This window comes from Phoca vitulina, unplaced genomic scaffold (genome assembly GCF_004348235.1).
Source record: "Phoca vitulina isolate PV1807 unplaced genomic scaffold, GSC_HSeal_1.0 scaffold71, whole genome shotgun sequence".
NCBI lineage: Eukaryota > Metazoa > Chordata > Mammalia > Carnivora > Phocidae > Phoca > Phoca vitulina.
This window is the reverse complement of record NW_022589774.1, coordinates 7,374,322-7,397,127: the sequence shown is the minus strand read 5'-3', so window position 1 is coordinate 7,397,127 and position 22,806 is coordinate 7,374,322. Positions and strand designations below refer to the sequence as shown.

The 22,806-nt window shown below is 40.3% G+C and overlaps 1 protein-coding gene across 5 annotated transcripts in view; it reads left to right on the top strand.

Moving 5' to 3' along the window:
* Positions 1 to 3,764: 3,764 nt before the first annotated feature.
* ACBD6 (acyl-CoA binding domain containing 6) overlaps positions 3,765 to 22,806 on the top strand; it is a 218,133-nt gene continuing 199,091 nt past the window's right edge. For all 5 annotated transcript variants that reach the window (XM_032393230.1, XM_032393234.1, XM_032393233.1 and 2 more), the window contains exons 1-3: positions 3,765 to 4,343; positions 11,350 to 11,414; positions 14,252 to 14,348. In XM_032393230.1, the coding sequence (XP_032249121.1) occupies positions 4,122 to 4,343; positions 11,350 to 11,414; positions 14,252 to 14,348 (384 nt within the window). In that variant the 5' untranslated portion in view covers positions 3,765 to 4,121. The remainder of the gene's footprint in view (positions 4,344 to 11,349; positions 11,415 to 14,251; positions 14,349 to 22,806) is intronic.

Genomic DNA, 22,806 nt, shown 5'->3' with positions numbered 1-22,806 from the left:
TTATTTTTATACCTCTGTGCCTTTACTCATGCTACTTCTTCTGTCTGGCATGCCCTTTCCATATCACTTGAAATGTGTTATTGCCCTTATTCATTTACTATCCTAAACCCTTAAAGAACAGTGACTAGGTCTTTTATACGTTCACTCACTTATCTATTCAATAAAGATTTCGCTATGTGCCAGCTCTGGGGAATACAGCGGTGATAAAAACAGACAAAAATCCCTGCCTTCCTGGCACTTACATAGAAATGATAGAACAGGGGCGCCTGGGTGGCTCAGTTGTTAAGCGTCTGCCTTCAGCTCAGGTCATGATCCCAGGGTCCTGGGCTCGAGCCCCGCATCGGGCTCCCTGCTCTGCGGAGAGCCTGCTTCTCCCTCTCCCACTCCCCCTGCTTGTGTTCCCTCTCTCGCTGTGTCTCTCTCTGTCAAATAAATAAATAAATAAAATCTTAAAAAAAAAATGAAATGGTAGAACAAATGAGTAAAATATATTGTTAGTTAGCAATATGCGCTAAAGAGAGCGTTGGGAGGTTGGAGTTGCAATTTTTGGTAAGGCGGCCAAGGAAAATTTGGCGAATGCAACGATTGAGCAAAGACCTGAAAGAGGTGAGGGCAAACCGCATATAAATCTGGGGATAGAGCGTTCCAGAGAGAGGGACTAGTAAGCACGAAGGCACTAAAATAGGAGGATGCTGGATTATGCCTGGTTTGAAGAAGAGTCGCAAGGGGTTCCATGAGGCTGGAGTAGCGTAAGAGGAATGATAATCTTGTTTATCCATAGGGTTTAACACTGTGTCTGAAACACATTAGGACTTAATATTTTTGATGAATTAATGAATATTTTGATGGTAATGTAAAAAAAGGCCAATATTTCACAAAACCTGAATTGTGCTAAATCCAGTTACTTTATTAACTGGATTAAAATATTTTCTTTGCTTGTCCTGACTTTAGTTTTGCCATTGAAACAGGTATGACTTTCATTAATTCAGGTTTTAGGTCAGTTCAGGATGTCATGTTGCAGTATATTACAATCTTCTCTTTGCACTTCTTTTTCTTAAAGTACTTACAAAGGACTGTAACACTAGAATATAAACACTAGAAAATACCAGCAAACATTGTTGGGTAGTATTCTCATAACCTTCAGATCTCTTAGCAAAGTTAGTAGTACTACTTAGAATCACTGAAATTGCCAGTTTAAGGACTTACGCTGCTTCCAAAACTTATTTCTCAGAACATCACTCGTAGAATTTGTGTAAAGTGTACTATGCATATAATCTTATTACTATTTATTTTATTTGCAAGAATGATTCACCATTAGCAGCAGGTGGGGCCATGAACACATGTACACAAGGCAACTACCAGCCAGCAAGACTGATTAGCTCTTGACAACTTTTCTCCCGACTGCTCCTTCCCTGGCTCACTTTGCACTCCAGGTGTTAGCATTCCTGGTATTGCTTTTGACTTGTCAGTGGATCCCTTTGAATCAGTAACCTCTCCATATTCGTTGTTAATCTTTAACACTGATTGTTATACTTTCATTCTAATTATAATATTTTCTGTCTTCCTGATTTCTTGGCTGATTTTTTCTTGAGATTCAGAAAAACATATTCAGTTCCCTACAGTTCCCAAGAAATGTTTGAACGGAAACACCAATTGTAAAAGATTTATTCCCTGAAAGTCGCCAGATCCTGATAGTTTTGGAGTTTTAATAGAATCTTCAAGAAATCAAACCTTCTCAAGTATCAACGCCCTTCAGCTGGAGACCTCCAGGAAGTCAGCTGTAGTAAACCCAGTTGTATTTATTTCTTGTTGCAGCAAGGAAAAATACATACCACAGGGAACTATGGGCTGCCTTGTAAGAAGGCGTTCAGAAAGAACCTGTTACAGGATTTGGGCTTTGGTTGGTGCTTGAGGGAGAGTCTAAGGTAGCAGGGATCTCTTCTCAATTGGATGCTGTCAGAAAGCCAGGGCAATTCCATGATTGGGCATCTCAATAAATCTTATCTACAGGGAGAGAAGACTAATATGAGAATAAAGCTGTAATTTCTAAAGAAGAAGTAACCATTCATTTTGGCCAAGAAAAAGGGTGTTTGGTATTTTGTGGGACAGAGTGATCTTGTTTTGGTCTGTGTTTAGACAAATTCATGAAGTGCTTTGCCTTATTTTATCATGCTTTTGCAATGACCTTGTCCGAGGTTAGGATTTCACGAGATTATTTCTATCTAATAGGACAATAATATGGCTTAGCTGTGAGTGCCAGGCCAGCTTCGGAATGTCAGGGGCTCTTCTTGTTTTTTTCATGTGTTATTTTTTCTTTTCATCCACATATAGTGTACATACACAAAAGTATAATCTTTTTTTTAAAGATTTTATTTATTTATTTGACAGAGAGAGACACAGGGAGAGAAGGAACACAAGCAGGGGGAGAGGGAGAGGGAGAAGCAGGCTTCCCACGGAGCAGGGAGCCCGATGTGGGGCTCGATTCCAGGACCCTGGAATCATGACCTGAGTCGGAGGCAGACGCTTAGCCACTGAGCCACCCAGGCGCCCCTGGAAAAGTATAATTTTTAAAAAAGATTTTGTTTACTTATTTGAGAGAGAAAGGGAGATAGAGAAAGCACAAGCAGGGTGGTGGCGGTGGTGGGGAAGCAGGCTCCCTGCTGAGCACGCTGAGCAGGGAGCCCAACGCGGGGCTCGATCCCAGAACCCCAGAACATTCTAGAATCTCAAGGAATGTTTGTTGAATCCTGATCCAAGTTTTCACACTTCTCGCCTTTCTTCTCTCCCCTGTCTACCTACCCTTCTCCCTGTCCACCTGTATGAGGTCTAACCCCACACGGTCAGTAACCGCTCTTAGAACACTTTTTTTGTACCAATCTGATGGTGCTTATTACATTGCTTCGAGTACTAAATGAACATAGTGTTTGTGTTTTTGTTTTACAACACTTGGGACATAATAACCGCTAAGTGAAAATTAATTGTAACAATCATGTTAGTTTCTGTGTAGTTTTGTGTAAGTTCCTTTAGGGCAGAACTGTATCGTACTTTCTGGTTTCACTTTAGTGTCTTCAAAACACAACGGCAAAGGCCCTGTCAGAGGAGACTCGTGCTACCGGCGGGGGGCACGGGGGCGTCCCCGCACAGCCCTGAGACGTGGAGGGGGGGTTCCGCAGGCGAGCAAAGCGAGACAGGGAGTCGAGCGGCTCCACCAATCACACGCTTGGGCGGTGAAGGCCCCACCTCCCAAATTTTCACCCATTATTCAAGTTAAAGCCAAGCTCTCAAGCAGCAGATGCGCGTGCAGGGATCCGAGGCCAGTCTGGGGGCGCTCGGGACACAGCATCCGCGGAGGGGGCTCAGGCGGAACCTTCATCCTCAGCTCGGTGTTTCCCGCGACTCCGCTCCTATCGCTACACTACAAATAGACGGCCTCCTTCCCCGCCCCGAAGGCCTATTCCGAGGACAATTTCCAGACTTCGGGACTAATAATTTCAGCGAAACGATGAATGGACATCCCAACGAGTGAGGACAGTTTCTCCGAGCAGCATCTCCCTAGCGCGGCCCCACGACTTCCCTTAGGGGAGGGCGCCCCGCCTACGGCCGCCCACGCTTGCCCGCCCAGCGCAGAGCCCGCCGCCGCGCCTCGCCCCGCGGGCGTGCACGGACGCGTGCTCAGGCGCGCACGCCGCCCCGCCCCGCCCCGTCGCGCGTGCACGCCGCCTCCGCCCCGCCCCGCGTGCACGCCGCCCCCTCCCCGTCCCGCCCCGCCCGCCCGTGCCGCCTGCCGCCCTCCTTTCCGGAACTCTAAGCTGCGCCTCCCCGAGACCCCCTCGCCGGTGGAGGGACCCGGGTCGAGCCCGGGCGCTCTGTTAGCCAGAGGCAGGCGGAGGAGACCGGGTCGGCCGGGGCGAGCCGCCGAAGAGTAGCGGAGCCCGCCCTGCACACCGGGAGAGAAGTGGGAGGGAGGCAGAGTTACGTGAGGCAGCGCGGAGTGAGTGAGCTTGGGTCCGACTCGAGGTCGGGCTCAGGACCGAGGCTGGTGGGCCAGGCCCCCGAGCCGGCGTTACACCCGCTCCGAGGAGCACTGAGCGGACACAGAGGGACGGACCGAGCGAGGACACATGGCCTCGCCATTCCTGCCCGCGGGGGCCACGACGGGCGACAGCGGCGGAGAGCTGAGCTCGGGGGACGACTCCGGTGATGTGGAATCCCTCCAGAGCCCCGAGACCGAGGCGTCCGGGAGCCTGACCGAGCTCTTTGAGAAGGCTGCAGCGCACCTCCAAGGCCTGGTTCAAGTGGCCAGCAGGGAGCAGCTCTTGTACCTGTATGCCAGGTACAAGCAGGTAAAGTCCTGGGGAAGGGGTGGATGCGGGAGAGCGACCAGAGGCCTTCTCTGTCCTCCAAAATCTAATAGTAAACGTGCTTGGTTGATGGCTAGGTGTAATGAAGTTTGCGTGTGTGTATGTATAATCATCCACTAAGGATTAGCATCCTTCGGAATATGGAGAGGGCCTGTCTGCTCTCCTGGGAGTGATATTTGGCTGGACACCGAATGACAGTTGTCCATGTCTTCTCTGACTTGCACAGTGACCTTGCACTTAATGCTTTTACCAGCTTCAGAACCTTTACAAAATGAGGATGATAAAATAAGATTGATCATTCACTCTTGCTGAAGGGTCATATGGAGGTAATTATGGAAGTATTATGGTCACATGGAAGTAATATTAAAAAAAAAATTGTGAGCTCCAAGAAAATTATATGATTGTAATAAAAGGGTGATGCAATACAAAATAAAGTATTATACTTTTGTTATTGTATTTTTAAAATCCTAAATATATTAGACTTATGTTTTGGCTGAATGGGCTTCTGATTTTTAGATATAATTATAAACATTTTAGAGCTAGTAAACACCAGGTGAAATAATCCCCTTCTTTTGCTGGAAAGGAAAGGGAAGCCCAAAGAGAGTAGATAACTTGCCTAGGGTCATACAGACAGATCAGTCAGAACTAGAACTAGATTGTAGCTCCTGACTCTAAGGCTCTGAACTTTACCTGGAAATAAAAATCGTAATGTCCTGTAAGACATGTTTGATTTATCATTCAAAGAGTCAGAGGTACCAGAAGGAGAAATAATTGCTTTATCATAATCAACCAATACTCGTATAACATCTTTTATATGCAAAACACTTGGGTGTTATGCCTGCAGGGAGTGCGTAGAAGAAGAAGCATCATGGTACTTGCCTTCCAGAGACTTAGAAAGTTACTTGAGGAGTCTAGATTTAAACACAGGAAAAATTGCTAACAAAAGTTAAATAACATTTTAGGAAAACTCCAGCTCTTTGGAACACTGGAAGCAATGACGTTCTGGGGAATAGCCCATTTTATTTTACTAAAAAATTTTAACCTTTCTTTTGCTTCTTGGTATCTATTTCCTCCTGTATTCTTTTAAGGAAAAAAAATAGTTGTAGGGTCCCTCTGTATTCTTCAACTGAATATACTGAATAGAGATGAATCTTCTTTTGAAGACTGATGAATTTCAGTTACGAATACGGGTTAAAGTGACTTGAGAGACGTAGCTATGGATACATATGGTATAAATTACAGTGTTGAATGAAAATTGCCCCTGAATTGGCCTTGGAATTTGCTTTCTTGCAGAAGTTCTGGATATCTTTTTTCTCTTTGGTTATTTATCCTGTCCCAATAACATTAAAATCAGACTTTCAATTATTAAACAAGAAGAGTTTATTGAACATTGTGCTAGGACCTTTAACATATCTGACTAGTAATTCTCTGGGCAGCATAAGACTGCTTTTCTCCAAATTCCCTAGAGAACATTCTTTTTCTTTCTAGGACATAACTTTATTTACTGGTTTTAGTGTCATCATTATTAATACCTGATTTCTGAGTTATCAGTGAACTATAGTCACCTGTCAACTGGTAACCATTCTGTCTCATGTATCCTCACTTCATCCAGATCTTCTGGAAGAGGTGTGTCCCTCACCCTTTCAAGAACTTGAATGTTAAGGTGTTTAGAAATATTCTGTATCTGGAAATAAAATTCTTTGTTATTAGAGAATAAGATTATGCTTACTTAGATATGACATTGGAACAATTTTCATCAATCTCTTCTAAATTTTTTCTTTTTTTTTTTTTTTGAGAGGGAGAGAGAATCCTAAGCAGGCTCTATGCCCAGTGTGGAGCCTGAGGCGGGGCTCTATCTCGTGACCCCGAGATCATAACCTGAGCTGAAATCGAGTCAGATACTTAACTGACTGAGACACCCAGGCCCTCCTAAATATTTTATTTTATTATTATTTTTTTAAAGATTTTATTTATTTATTTGACAGAGACCCAGCGAGAGAGGGAACACAAGCAAGGGGAGTGGGAGAGGGAGAAGCAGGCTCTCTGCAGAGCAAGGAGCCCGATGCGGGCCTCAATCCCAGGACCCTGGGACCATGACCTGATCCGAAGGCAGATGCTTAGCCAACTGAGCCACCCAGGTGCCCCCAAAGATGCTATTTTTAACACTATTTCAGAATTCTGTTAAAAATGAAATAGGGCACCTGGGTGGCTCAGTCGTTAAGTGTCTGCCTTTGGCTCAGGTCGTGGTCCCAGGGTCCTGGGATCGAGCCCTGCATCGCTTCTCCTTCTCCCTCTGCCAGAGCTCCCCCTGCTTGTGTGTTCTCTCTCTCTCTCTCTTTCTGTCAAATAAATAAAATTAAAAAAAAAATAGCATCTTTGATAGCATAATAAAGTTGAAATTCCAATATAATTGATGCATGGACCAGAATTTCTCATGAAACAATTACATTTTGTATTCAGAGTAGCACTGCATTTTGGAGGCCGAATGAAATAAAGTTGTCCCCAGGAAGATAACAGAAATAAGCTGAGCTGTGAACCTTCTTTTCAGAACCCTAAACTTACCTAACATCGTAGCTCTTTTAATCTCAGATAAGCCTGTGCCTCCAGAATCATCTTTTAGTGAGGTTTCAAAAAGATCACACCAATGAACAGTTTTTTGGTCCTCTGCATTAGCCTACACTTTCCCAGCAAAAGATAACTAATTGACACCTGTGAAAACTCTAGGACAGTGAAAATTTCAAACCCCTGTTAGCTTCATTTCACCAGAGCCTTCAGCACCAGCACAGTGAGGATACCCAGCGTGTTCTCCTACTTTAACCTGGCCACACATGATTCACTGGCATTTGCCATTAGCCTCCTTTGTTAAAACATTGTTTTATCATACATATATCAGAACAGAGTTTAGGTGTTTTGTTAAAATGGCACATTTTATAACTCTGCTCTATAGCTAATGATTCATTATTCAATGATTTGGAAACTGTTGCTCATCATGTCCTAAAATCCCGTAGTTTTATTTACCCAGTCTTTTCTGATCCAGAACTATTGTTTGAATTTGGGAATGCAAAAGCTTATGTGTCAGTTAGACTATAGGGTCAGCTGCTGAGCTTTTATTTTCATCACACATAATGGTCTGGAGGTAGGCAACCTAGGGCTGGTACGGTAATTCTGCTTCATGAGATCATCTGGGGGATTAGTCTTTTTCTGTTCTGTAGTTCAGCCATTCCCCCAAGGCAGCAGTTCTCAAATTATGGTCTAGAGACCCTGAGAATCCCTGAGACTTTCTCAGTAGATCTATAAGATACAAAACTATTTTCCTAATAATACTAAGACATTATTTGCCTTTTTTCTCTTTGATAAAACTGCTGACGCATCAGCATGAATCAAGGCAGTGACAGCAAATTGTACTAGTAGTCATATATTTTACCACCATGTACTCAGAGTAAAAAAAAAAAAAAAAAAGGCCAATTTCACTTAAAAATGTCTTTGATAGGGGCGCCTGGGTGGCTCAGTCGTTAAGCGTCTGCCTTCGGCTCAGGTCATGATCCCAGGGTCCTGGGAAGCCTGCTTCTCCCTCTCCCACTCCCCCTGCTTGTGTTCCCTTTTTAATATTGTGTGTGATGAAATGGGGAGTACATGCAGGGCAGTTCTGCACACTGAATTATGTTGGCCATTTCGAGGAAAAGCACTTGTGTAGTTTTTGAGTTGCAAGCTGAGCTATCCACATTTTTCATGAAACATCATTTTTCCTTAATAAAACAACTCACAGATTAACTCTGCTTATTCAAATTTGAGTATTTGGCAGATGGTTTCTTCAAAGTGAATGAAGTGAGCCTGTCACTTTAAGGAAAACAGCTGACAGTGTTTGTTGCCAGTGGTCACATTTGAGCCTTCAAATGAAAATTAGAGGTTTGGAAAATCTGTGTCTGTCACATGAACTTGACAGCTTCCTGATACTTAACTTTTTTGATGAGATTAATGGTGATTCTAATGATTGTAACTTCTGCTCTTGTATAATGTGTCAGCATTTGGAAGGAATGCATAACTCAGTGAACCATATTTTCCAAATATTGCATGGAATGTTACAAATTATGTGTGAGTAAAAGATCCATTCAAAGTGCAAGTCAGACCAATGGATTTTAATTGTAGCAGAAGGAAAAATTCATTGATACGCCATCAGAATCCACATTGCATCCAATCTTGAAGAAACTGCCACTTGTTGAGTTTTGGTGTGGTATCAAAGAAAAAAATATCCACAATTATCTGAAAAGGCTACTAAAATACTTCTTTCTTTTGCAACAGTGTATCTGTGTGAGCTTTTTCTTTATATACCTCAACCCAAGCAACATATTGCAGTATATTGAATAGATAAGTAGATATGAGAATACAACTGCCTTCTATTAAGGCAGACATTAAAGAGATGTGCAAAATGTACAACACTGTCACTTTTCTCACTAAGTTTTTTGTGCTTTAGAATATACAGTTATTTTTCATAAAATTTTGTTATTTAAATATGTTAACTTAATGAGTTTATTATTTTTAAATTAGTTAATACACATTTTTACAATCTTTTAATTTTTAATATGGTAAATATTGATAGATATAACCCACATAAACAAAGCTTCTTGGGGTCCTCATTTTTTAAGAGTGTAAAGGGATCATGAGACCAAAAATTTTGAGAACTGTTCCTCTCAGATCCTCTTTCCATGGCCAGAGATGGCTCACCATCACTTACATGCATGTTCTAGCCAGGGCTCAGGGAAAGGGAAGGACAAGCCCTCCTTTCTTTTCAAGGAAGATGTTTATATCACTTTCTCACACATCCAGTCCTCTCTACCTGGGCCGAAGTTGCACGGTATATGTAATATTTAGCTGGATGACCACACGTGTGTCTGGCTGAGACTTCTATTACTGTGGGAGAAATGGAGAATAGATAGATATTGGTATTTGTTTCTACCACTGGCTGGTGTCTGGATAAAAAACAAAAATAGTAATGACTGCTGTTTTTATGATGTGTCATAGTTTCTCTCATGTTTCTAACAATCCAGTAGTTGAAGTGATTTGGAGATGCCTAGATTTGATGTGGCATGTAAAACAGAGTGCTATAGAAAAGGAATATTGGACTTTGGAGTCAAATAGTCCTAAATTCACATCCTGACTACTAATTCAGGATTTGCTAATGTGTGAACTCTGCATCCCTCCCCAGAGTCTCTGTACTCATTTATAAAATGAGTTTGTAATGGCAAACCTAACAGGATTGTTGTATGGCTCATTTGCCATTACATATATGAAGCTTTTGGTTTGTGGTGATCAAGAAATGCTCTCTCACTGTTTCTGCTCTCTCACTGTTTCTTCCTTCTGTCCCCTTATAATAGGGCTGCTCCTGTGTAAGTGGACATTTTAATACTCATCAGAGGGCCATGTGATTAATTGCTAAGCAGATGATGGAGATGATACTTGTTATGAATTCAGAGATGGATAAGATCATTGTAGACTGAAAGGGTTCTTATAATCTGAATCTTGAGTGGGACTGAAAGGTGTGAAAAGCTGACGGAAGAGGAGAAGGCATTTTAGGCGAGGGCAGTAACAGGAGCGAAACTCAGAATAAAAATCCTTAAAGCAGTGAGTAGATCAGTCTGGTTAGTGAGTAGACCGTCAGTTTGATTTTAGTAAAATTCAAGTGTATAAAAGTAATAGTAGATGACGAGAAGGTCTCTGAGAAGTAGATGGGGGTTGGATTGTGGTATTAGGAAAAAATAGGTATTTGGTTGAACACATGCCTGACATATTCATTCCATTCAACAAACATTTTTTACTACCATAGGTAGGCACCATATAAGGTGCAGTGAGTGAGTTAAGAATGGTTTCCTGGAGAACCATGAGAGACGATGGACTCTGAAAAACAAACTGAGGGTTCTAGAGGGGAGGGGGTTGGGAGGATGGGTTAGCCTGGTGATGGGTATTGAGGAGGGCACGTTCTGCATGGAGCACTGGGTGTTATGCACAAACAATGAATCATGGAACACTATATCTAAAACTAATGATGTAATGTATGGGGATTAACATAACAATAAAAAAATTTAAATAAAAAATTTAAATTAAAAAAAAAAAAAAAAAAGAATGGTTTCCTGGAGACTGTGTTCTGATAGAAAGATGAGACTTTACCCAAAACTTTCTAACACCAGGTAAAAGTGGAAAATGCTGCTGTCAGAAGTATGTGGAGTAAATGCTGTGAGTTCGTCAGAAGGAGATTACTTTTGGCAGTGGGAATAAGGGCTGTATAGTGAATTCTGCACTTGTGTGAATTTCATTTATGTTTATTCACAGTGGAAATAACGTATATTTTCACTACAAATGTTATTTGAGGATTACAAATAAGTATTGGCCACAAACAAGACGAGCTTATTGTGGAGTAGATAGAATTTATATTGTTGCTGGAAAACCCTTGAAAGTTTTTTGCAAGGCTGTCAGCATCCATGTTTGTATCAATTAGTTTCATAATAGGATACTTTACAAATGGTATTCTTTATCCTGGAATTTGGGAGAGATAAAATGCCGATAGTGTAATGAGAATCAGCATAAATAAACAATATTGTGAATTCTGATAAACTGTACTTCACAGCTTGTTTATTGCACATTTAAAAATTCTATATGATAAATGGTAATAAGGATCACATAATCTATATTTATAATTTGCCTTGTATATATAATTTGTCTACTAGTTTAGGAATGCAAGTGTTTGTCACTCGTATTTTTTTATGTATCACAGTATTAGACAACAGTGGTTTTATGCAGTAAGCCAAAGCAGCCTGTATTTTAAAATTTGTTTTTTTGCTTGCTTTTACAAAGGATGTTAAATTTTGTTCTATATAGATGCAAATATTTTCTAAGCTATAGTTACTGAGTATACATAATAAATTTGAAAATAAAAAGTTTCTCTGGCATTTCTTTGAAAAATAAGTTCTTTATTTTTTTCCCTCCCTTCAATTAGGTCAAAGTTGGAAATTGTAATACTCCTAAACCAAGCTTCTTTGATTTTGAAGGAAAGCAAAAATGGTAAGAAATTCTTGGAATCTAATGAGGTTGTTGGAAATGGTTTAGGTGTTTAGGAATTAGAAAGTAGTGAGCAGATTAAAGAATTATTTTTATATTAATCTCTCTGCTGTAGACTGTGCTAACAACAGGCAATTGGGAGAGAGATTAAAAGAATCCGCTTTTAGCTAAGTCTCCTAAAGGATTCTCATGCCGTGATGTTGGTGTACACATAGTTCACGACAGACAGACATTCCTTATATACAGGTAGCTTCTTAGAGAGTGATGGTCAGAGCTGTGGCTTGAGATTTTCCTATCCTGTCATACAGCCCCTCACGGATCACCTCTTCTGCCCTGTGTAGGAATCTTTGAATGGACAGGAAGATGGGAAGGGAGAAGAACAGGATAAGTCCCCATTTTTATTCTCCCCTGCCCCAATTTTATCTTCTTATCTCTAGCGCTCTTCTGTACCTTGCCCCACCCACACCACAGTGAAGTGCTTATAATAACCGGTTGGGAAGAAAGGGGGGAAAATAGATAGAGTCCACTTCTTTCCTGAATCTATAAGATTTTTTTACTTCTAATTCCCAGAGGTTCCTCCTTATCATATGAGGTCTTATTTACTCTTACCTTGTCTAAGTGAAAAAAGAAATTGCATACAATAGGGACCCTTAGTTATAGGAGGAAGAACTTTGGAAGCATCAACCCTGGAATTAAAAGTATAAAGGGTAGGGTTTAAAAAAAATGAAATATGGTTGAAGAGAGAAGAGTGCTAAAAATGGATTCTAACTTTACATTCTAGAGCAGTGCTACTCAAAATGTGGTCCCTTGACAGGTTGCCTGTCTGCGAACTGTTTGTTACCCGGCTGTAAAGTCATGCAAAGCTTGAACTTGAATGTAAATCAGTTATGTCATTAGGCCCATGTTTAGTTCTGCTGACTTTGTGTGTGTAGGGCATTCTCAGTGAAGGAAGCAGTGCTTTGATTTCCGTTCTAGCAGAAGCTTTCTTTGCTGATGATAACAAATAGTTCTCTGACACTTTATTACTGTTGTGGCGAATACCTGATGCAACTTTTATTGTGAGTTTTTTTAATTTTTGAAATTTCATAACTTCAGCATTATTTTTTTCCCCTATGCTTGCCTGGTTTTTCATTGTTTTTAGCAATTTTGAGAAGTTTTGATTTTACAACCACTGTAATAATTCAGGCAAGAATCATCAATGGAGGGCTCCTGGGTGGCTCAGTTGGTTAAGCGACTGCCTTCGGCTCAGGTCATGATCCTGGAGTCCCGGGATCGAGTCCCACATCGGGCTCCCTGCTCGGCAGGGAGTCTGCTTCTCCCTCTCCCACTCCCCTCTCTTGTGCTCTCTCTCTCTCTCACTCTCTCTCTCAAATAAAAAAAAAAAAAAAAAAAAGAATCATCAATGGATGCTGAAACCATTAGATGAAAAACTACTGAGGAGCATTTACACAATCTGACCCTCAGTTTACTTTTTAATTACAAGGAAGACAACAGGAGATACTGCTTCTACGAAGTCCTTAATCTTATCTGTGATGATGGGGGGGACAAACTGATGTCATGGGCCCCTAATGTGATACATTGTGAAGGACATGTCACCTATATATTGCTTTTGCCAAAACCTGATTCTAATCATGATTATTCATTTTTGGCAAGAATACCATGTAGGTGAGGAAACAATCAGCCAAACCCAAATTGAGAGAGATTTTATAAAACAACTGGTTTGGACTCTTAAAAAATATCAATATCGTGGAAGATAATTAAAAGGCTAAAGATAGACAAAACTCAGTGCTATGTGTGAATCTTGATTGGCTCCTAGTCTGGGAGAAGAAATCTATAAAGGACATTATTGGGAAATCATGGAAATCTGAAGGTAGTCTATGTTTATATAATATTAATGTTAAGTTTCCTGTTTGATATATGCTGATATACTTAGGGGTAGAGTGTTGGGATGTATACAGGTAACTCTCAACAGGGTCAGGAAAAATAAATTTGGAAAACCTCAGAAAGATGTTATATTCATTGTGGGAGCAGGAAGGTAGTGAAAAAACTGTGGCACTGAATTGTGTTTTACAGTGAATCAGTGGATCTACTTCCTGGGTGGAAGTAGTAAGAATTGGCAGGGCAAGACCAAGAAGGAGCCTGTCTTGGCAGCTTACAGGAAAAAGAAGAAAAGGATGACTCAGAAGAGGGCACAGGACTAAAATATTACTCTTGATATTTATACTGCAAGTGGTCCCTACCTTCTTACTCATTAAAATTCTTACCTCTGTCCTTACCACCCCTCACTTTTTGAAGTCCTTGCATCAGGATCCACTACCAGCAGCTTATAGCTGAGATAACAGCAAAAGGGGAAGGTGTATTTCTCACAGCTTAAATACGAAGTTCAAAACATTTTCCCAGGGAATATTGTTTTGTGTGATGATTATTCCCATGTTACCAAAATGCTGTATAAGGTGGAAACTACTTTTATTGGTCTGTAGATCATACATTCTCAATAGGGATGAAAGGTGGGTTTTGGGGAGTTATAAAATCTTGGATATTACAGTTGTTTGTGGTTCTAAAATTCATTCGATATGCAATATATCTGTGTTATAAAATTTAATGGGGGAGGGTGATTAGGAAAAAAAAATGTCTAAAAAGGCTCCTTAGGTGGTGGGGTGTAAGGTGTGTGTTGGTAGACACCATTGTGAATGCAAAAAGAGAGCTACTCATCTATGGCTTCTATCTATATGTCACATCCTTAAAATGTGCGTGCCAATTTTTTAATACTAAAAAGGAATGTGTCATTTGTGTTACTTCCATAGATAATGATAGATCATTTTGGATATTCTTTACTGTAGGGAAGCATGGAAAGCACTTGGTGATTCAAGCCCCAATCAAGCAATGCAGGAGTATATCGCAGTAGTTAAGAAATTAGATCCAGGTTGGAATCCTCAGGTAAGATTTGATGATTGTAAATAATACTTTGCAAAAACATATCATCTTCCTCTCAAGTAAAGGTTTAAAACCAAGCCTAAGCTAAGTAGCATTCTTTTTTTTTTAAGATTTTATTTATTTGTGAGAGAAAGAGAGCATGAGTGGGGCGGGTGGAGGGTGGGGAGGGGCTGAGGGAGAGGGAGAAGTAGACTCCCTGCTGAGCAGGGAGCTGGACACAGGGCTGGATTCCAGGACCCTGAGATCATGACCTGAGCCGAAAGCTGAGGTGACTGAGCCACCCAGGTGCCCCTTAAGTAACATTCTTAAAAGTTTTATTTTCTTAGATTATAGAGTTATTGTAATATTATATCTACCTCAAAGTACTATTGCTTGAATATTAACCAGTTACTGATACTGAGAACTTCTCTGAATTGTAGAGAATTTTTTAAAAAAGATTTTTAAAAATTTACTTATTTGAGAGAGACAGCAAGCAAGCAGGGGGGAGGGGCAGAAGGAGAGAGAGAGAGAGTCCCCAGCAGACTCCACACTAATCACAGAGCCTGATGTGGGGCTCAATCTCATGACCCTGAGAGCATGACCTGGGCTGAAACCAAGAGTTGCTTAACTGACTAAGCTGCCCAGGTGCCCTGGAATTGTAGAGAATTTTTAAAAGCATAATAATAATTTCAATTTTGTAAAAACTCAGTTCATTTCAGAATTTGAAAGAGTTTAATGTGAGATCATCATTATCTTGAGAAATGGCAGGTTTCTTTTAGATTTTTTTTTTTTAATGAGCACTTCTGTGCAAGTACAAAATGCTTTTTGATGTGGATAAAATATGAATAAGATATGCTTTCTGCCATTACATAATTTAAAGTATATTAGTGAAGATAAAATACAGAAAATATAGTAGTAATGCAAGTGCTAGGGAATCCAGTGGAAAGAGAGATTACTTTGGACCTTGGAGGTATTGGGTATTGTTCACTTAAATGTACCCTCTTTTTCTGGTATACTTACTGGAGAACATCTAGAAAGACTTTAATAAAGGTGGGGGTTGGTAGTTTATTTCAAAAATTTTTTTGAAACATTGGTGACAGGTGTTTTAGTGGGATGAAGACATCAGTACCATGTTGAAAATGCAAATTGAGTATTACTTTTCATTAAAAATGTTTAGGCCAAACATTTCAGTGATGAATGAATATAGCAACTTCCAGATTTTTTGGTAATAATTATTTCATTGGTACACGTGTTTTACCAGTTTGAAGGAATTTTGTTCAATAATCATGGAATCTTAAAATTCAGAGTTGTAAGGTACCTTAAAGATTATATATTATGACGTACAAAAGTATATCTTAATTGTGAATACAAAGAGGGAGAGATAACCAGCTTAGGGTATCTTTAAAGATATAACTGCCTTTTTGAAGTCATTGGAACTTTTCCTGATGTTTTGATGTGCATGAATATTTTCAGAAATATTCCATTTTGTTAGTATCTTTTATGAAACATCAAGTTTGCATACAAATGTGTATCATAGAGGTCCTAAGGACTTTGTAAATTAAGTGGTGAAAACAGGTGTCCCTCTGAGCTGAACTCAGCCTGAACACATATGCCATAGTGTTTAAAAAACAAAACAAAACTTGAGTTTGAATGTTTTGGTGAGTACTTTTCAGTCTCTGTGGTCTTAGTTCTTCCCTATTGATTTTACGTGACTGTCTCTGATGCCTGGCCTATGTAGGCGTTTGAGTTTATAAGTTCTGATAAATGACAGAATTTATTATTTCTTACCTTCAATACCTTAATTACTAAATAAAATTCTGCTAACTAGCACTTTTTTTTTAAAGATTTATTTATTCTAGAGAGAGAACGTGCTCATGTGCAGGAGTGAGGGGAGGGGCAGAGGGAGAGGATCTTCAAGCAGACTCCCTGCGGAGCCTGGAGCCCAATTTGGGGCTCGATCTCACAACCAACCCGTGAGATCATGACCTGAGCTAAAACCAAGAGTGGATGCTCAACTGACTGAGCCACCCAGGCGCCCTTGTTAACTATAACTCTTAAAAATGGTTGCAGAGTCCATGTGGTTAGGTAGTTCTTCCTTATGGAAATTTAAATAGGCAGTAAGGATGCTTTTTAAAAGTATGTAAATTTCACCTATTGAACATAAATTTGAGTAAACTAAGCAGAATCAAAGGCACTTTCAAATAAAGATCATTCTCTCAGGGTCGTGAGATCAAGACCCCTGTGGGGCTCCGTGCTGGGCGTGGAGCCTGCTTAAGATTCTCTCTCCCTCTGCTTCCCCCCACCCCGTCTCCACATGCATTTGCTCTCTCTCTTTCTCTTAAAAAAAAAAATCGAAGATCATTCTTTAATACATTGTTCCCAAAATGTTTTGACATCTGTAATCTAGTTGTAAAGAGGAATTTTATGTTTTGTTTACATTTTTGTTTAATTTAAACATTCTGATCTGGTCCCCTTTGACTCAGCTTTTGTTCCCTTTCTTTCTGACTGGTATGAAGTAGTTCGTAACTGCAATCTCAAGACATTTGATGTTTCATTTATTATCTTTTAGGTTAGAGAATCATTTTCTTTTGATACTAGTGTCTGAAACCAGTGAAATAATAACTCTTATTGCTGAATGTGCTAAGCTCTTTACATGTGTTATCCTTTGAAATCCTTACAAGACTCTTAAGGTTTTTTTTTATTTTTAAGTAATCTCTACAGCCAATGTGGGGCTCAACTCATCACCCCAAAATCAAGAGCTGCATGCCCTACTGACTGTGCCAGCCAAGCGCCCCCACCAGAATCTTAATTAGATTAGAAACTATTATTGTCAGGGCACCTGGGTGGCCCAGTCGTTAAGTGTCTGCCTTCGGCTCAGGTCATGATCCCAGGGTCCTGGGATCGAGCCCCACATCGGGCGTTGGGCTCTCTGCTCAGCAGGAAGCCTGCTTCTCCCTCTCCCACTCCCCCTGCTTGTGTTCCCTCTCTCGCTGTGTCTCTGCCAAATAAATAAATAAATAAAATCTTAAAAAAAAAAAAAAAGAAACTATTACTGTCTGCATTTTAAAAATGAGGAAATTCAGGCATAGAGTGGTTTATATCTTGCCCAAGATTAGCCAGCTAATAAATGATGGTGCTGGGAAATGGACTTATCTGTATAGGAGTTCAGAGCCCCACTCTTAATCTCTCTGCTCTCTTTTCTACATCTAGCATTTTATATTTACACGTATTTACACACATATACATTTGTGTATATATAGAACATATGTATAGCATCCATCTAAACTTATGGGTGTGTATATGTATAAAAAATTCAAGTAAAGGTAGTTAACTGTTTCAATCAAAGCTCCATGGAGTATAAAGTGAAGTATAAAATGAATAATACCTTAAAATGTAAACCCTTGACTGTGTTTTCTGTTATGTTTCATCTTATCTCAAGAATGTGCTGTTGAATATCTAATCAAGGTAATTCTTTTGCCTTATTTGGTTTTTTGCCAGGGGGAAGAGGGTAAGTTTTTATTTTGGTATAACTTATTTTTATTATTTTTGACAAATAAAAATTGTATGTATTTAAGATGTACAACATGATGTTTCTCTGTTTGATATATGTATATATTGTGAAATGATTCTCACAATCAGACTAATTAACATTTTCATTACCTCTCATGGTTACCATTCTTTTGGTGCTGGAACCCTTGATATCTACTCTCTTAGCAGATTTCAAATATACAGTATATTATTATTTATTATATATAATTATTAAATATATATTATATTATTAACTAATGTATTAATAATAACTAATAATGCTACATTATTAACTAATATATACTTGATATAATTTTTTTTAAGTTTCAGAAATAGTGCAAGGAACTTCTGGATAGTCTTTATTTAGATACCTCAATTGTTTATGTTTGCTTTAGCATTCTCCCTGTTTACACACACACTCAAATTTTTTCTGAACCATTTTACATAAGTTGCAGACATCATGTCCCTTAATCACTAAATACTTCATTATTTCTTAGAACAAGAACTTTCTCTATCATTATACCATCATTATAAAAATTAGAACTTTTTTTGTTGTCATGAGTTCTTTTGAAATTTCTTCTTCTTTTTTTTTATTTAGACACTTTAGGCTCAGAGTTCCTGCAGGGCGTTCTATACACACACACATCAATTGTATATATTTAAGGTATACACCATTAGATATATATATAGTAAAATGGTTACTATAGTCAAACTAATTAATATACCTTCTTCTCATATAGTTATCTTTTTTTTGTGTGTGGTGAGATTACCTGATATTTACTCTCTTAGCATATTTTCAGTATTCAACACAGCATTATTTATTGTAGTCATCATGCCTGTATATTATTTTTTATTATTATTATTTTTTTAAAGTAAGCTCCATGCCCGGTGTGGGGCTCGAACTTATGACCTGGAGATCAAGAGTCATGTGCTCTACCAACTGAGCCAGCCAGGCGCGCCTATCATGCCTGTATATTAGATCTCTAGATTTATTCATCTTACACAACTGCAGTTTTATACCCTTTGACCAGCATCTCCCTATCTCCCATTCCCCACCAGCCCCTGGTAATCACCTACTTTATTTGCTGCTGCTGTGAGTTTGACTTTTTAATTTCATTAAATTCTACATATAAGTGAGATCATATAATATTTGTTTTTGTCTGGTTTATTTCACTTAGCATAATGTCCTCCAGGTTCATCTATGTTGTCACAAATGGCAGGATTTGCTTCTTTCTCATGGCTGAATAATATTCCATTGTTTATATATATATATATATATATATATATATATATATATATATATACCACATCTTTTTTTTTTTTTAAGATTTTATTTATTTGACAGAGAGAGACACAGCAAGAGAGGGAACACAAGCAGGGGGAGTGGGAGAGGGAGAAGCAGGCTTCCTGCGGAGCAGGGAGCCCGATGTGGGCCTCGATCCCAGGACCCTGGGATCATGACCTGAGCCGAAGGCAGACGCTTAACGACTGAGCCACCCAGGTGCCCCTATACCACATCTTCTTTATCCATTCATCCATAGATAGATTGTTTCCATATCTTGGTTATTGTGACTAATGCTGCGGTGAACATGGGAGTGCAGATACCTCTTTAAGATCCTGATTTCATTTCCTTTAGATGTATACCCAGAACTGGATCATATGAGAGTTCTATTTTTAATTTTTTTTTTTAAAGATTTTATGTATTTATTTGAGAGAGAGAAAGAGAGTTCGTGCACGGGTGTATGCCCATGCGTGGGGGGAGGGGCAGAGAGAGAAAGGGAGAAGCAGACTCCCTGCTGAGCACAGAGCCTGATGCAGGGCTGGATCCCACGACCCTGAGATCATGACCTGAGCCGAAGTCACATGCTTAAGTGACTGAGCCCCCCAGGTGCCCCCTATTTTTAATTTTTTGAGGAACCTCCATGCTGTTTCCCATAATGGCTGTACCAATTTATATTCCAGTCAACAGTGAGCAGTAGTTCTTTTTTCTTAAAATCAGGAATTTTAACATTGATTCAGTATTGTTGAATCCATGATCCGTATTCAAATTTATTATTTATTTTAAAAATCTCCTTCATAGTTCTTTGAAACATTCTGATCCATCATCCAATCCAGGATCATGCACTGTATTTATTTGTTGTCTCTTTAGTCTCCTGTAGTCTGGAACAGTCACTTAGCCTTTTTTTTTCTTTCTTGACTGTGATAGTTTTTTTTTTTTTTTAAAGATTTTACTTATTTATTTGAGAGAGAGAATGACATAGAGCATGAGAGGGGGGAGGGTCAGAGGGAGAAGCAGGCTCCCTGCTGAGCAGGGAGCCCGATGTGGGACTCGATCCGGGGACTCCAGGATCATGACCTGAGCCAAAGGCAGTGGCTTAACCAACTGAGCCACCCAGGCGCCCCATTGACTGTGATAGTTTTGAAGAATATAGGCCAGCTCTTTTGTAGAATGTCCCAGTTTGGGCTTGTCTGATGTTTCCTCATAATTAGATTCAGATTATACATTTTTAGGAGAAATACAACAGAATTGTGTCCTTCTCAGTGCATTATACCAGGAGATACATGATGTCTATTTGTCCCAGTGTTGGTTATGTTAACTTTGATCACTTGCTTAACATGGTGTTTACCAGATTTCTCTACTGTAAAATTCCTGTTTTTCCCTTTGTAATTAGTAATTTGTGGGGAGATACTTTAAGACTATGTAAATATCCTTTTCCTCATCAGATTTCACCCACTAGTTTTAATATCCATTAATGATTTTCCAACTCCATCATTTCTTCTACATTTATTATTTGGCATTCTATAAAAATGGGCTTTCCCTTCTCCCCTGTTTATTTATTTATTCACTGTCAAGAACTATGAAAGATCTAGGATTGTACCCTACTTGCAAGCTAATAAGTTAGCCTGTTATTGTTTCTTAGATGCTGGCAGAGGTACAAGACTCCTGGGTCTGAGCCAAAGGATTTTATTATTCATGGTATGGCAAAGTGCATGAGATTCATTTGATTTGCATTGGTTTCTCGAATCCCCCCAAGTCCCACAGGGATAATGCAGGTGGGCCTAGATGGATTCCTGCATATGCAGTGGGTTGTGCTGCAGCGAAGGAGCACTGAGCTTTGGGGATTCACCACTTTTATAGCAGGTGGAAGCAAGCCTGCTCTTTGTCAGGGGTGGGAAGACATTACCTCATCCCTGAGGGTTGCTTGCTGTACACACAACCCTGAGAAATGGCCCAGGTAAAGAGTAGTTAGAGCCTGGCATTACCAGAGGAGAATGTGTAGAGATGCTCCGGGCCCATGGCTGATTGCTTCTCCCAACATTCATGTATTTATATCTGTATTGTATATACTCATGGATTTCTGTTTTATTCAGTGGGTTACAATCCATTACTATCATTATTTATTTGGTCACTGGGAACTCCTTCAAGATGGCTCCTGTCTCCTTTTGATATGTCCCCATCAATCTTTGAGACGTTTCTTACTTTTTGTCACAAAATGTTACAGGCTGTATTAGTTTCCTAGAATTGCCATAGTAAAGTACCACAGACTGGTACTTTGTAGTTTAAAACAACAGAAATTTATTCTCTCATAGTTTTGGAGGCTAGAGGTCCAAAAATCAAGTGTTAGCAGAGCCATGCTCTCTTTGAAGGCTGTAGGGAAGAATCCTCCCTTGCCTCTACCAGCTTCTGGTGGCCCCCGGGGTTCTTTGACTTGTGTCAGTGTAACTCCAGTCTCTGCCTCTGTCTTTACATGGCCTTCTTCCCAGTATGTCTATATCCAAATCTACCTTTCCTTTTTCTTACATAGATACTAGTCATTGGATTTGGGGCCCACCTCAGACCTCATTTTATCTCTCCCCCACTCTGATTTATTGAGATATAATTGACATAGAATATCATGTAAATTTAAGATATAAAACGTGTTGGCAGATGTTGGGAAGATGGTGGCAGAGTACAAGGACCGTAGGTACGCCTCCTCCCACTAATACAACTAGATAACTATCAAATCATCCTAGATACCCCAGAACTAACCTGAAGACTGGCAGAACAAACTCCACAACTAAAGGCAGAGAAGAGGGCACATCCAAGAAGATAGGAAGTACAGAGACTCGTTTTGGGAGAGAAACAGAATGTGGCTGGAAGCCGTGGGAGGAAGCCGTGGTTGTGGAGAGAGGCGAGATACAGACTAGCACACGGGGGAGCACATGGGGAAAACGAATCCCCAAAGCAACTGGCTTGGAAAGGCCTTCAAGAGGAGCTGAATTTCATGAACTTTAGCAACCAGCAGGGCTTAAAGCCTGGACTTTTAAAGGTCAGTGGCCTTGCTCAGGAGAGCCCATAGGCATTGAGGCTGCTATTGGAGAGAAGGAAGGACAAACAGCCTGCAGACATATAGTGTAGACACAATGATCTGAAGAGCACCTGATCTGAAGAGCACCTGGGTCATACAGTGAGAAGGTTATTTGCTCATCTCCTAGTGTATCCCAGAGAGGCAGAGTTCATGGAGAGATCCCTCCAGGAACAAGGGAACTGGCTTGTGCCATTTCCCTCCCCTGCACCACAGCATGAGCACAGAGCCATCTGTGGGAACCAGTACAGTGCCAACACTTGCTACCTAACTTGCTTACACCATGTCCTGCCCCCTGTGCTCTGGTGGAGTCGTCCTTCCCAGTCAGACTTGTCTCAGTCCCAGCATGGCAGGGCCCCTCCCCTAGAAGACCAGCCCAAACTCCTGTCTGCACCATGTCTCTGGACTGGGAGTTTTGCAGGGCCTCGGTTCTGGTGGCGGTGGTGACAGGTGTCATTTCACAAGCAGACCAGAGCACACCTACTTAATATTCACTGCATTCAGGCCAGGGACCAAACACTGCCCACAACAGGCAAAGAGAGCCTCTGTAGACAACTGGCCTGAAGGATAAAGTGGCCAGAACACAACAGCAGAGCACATGCAGCACA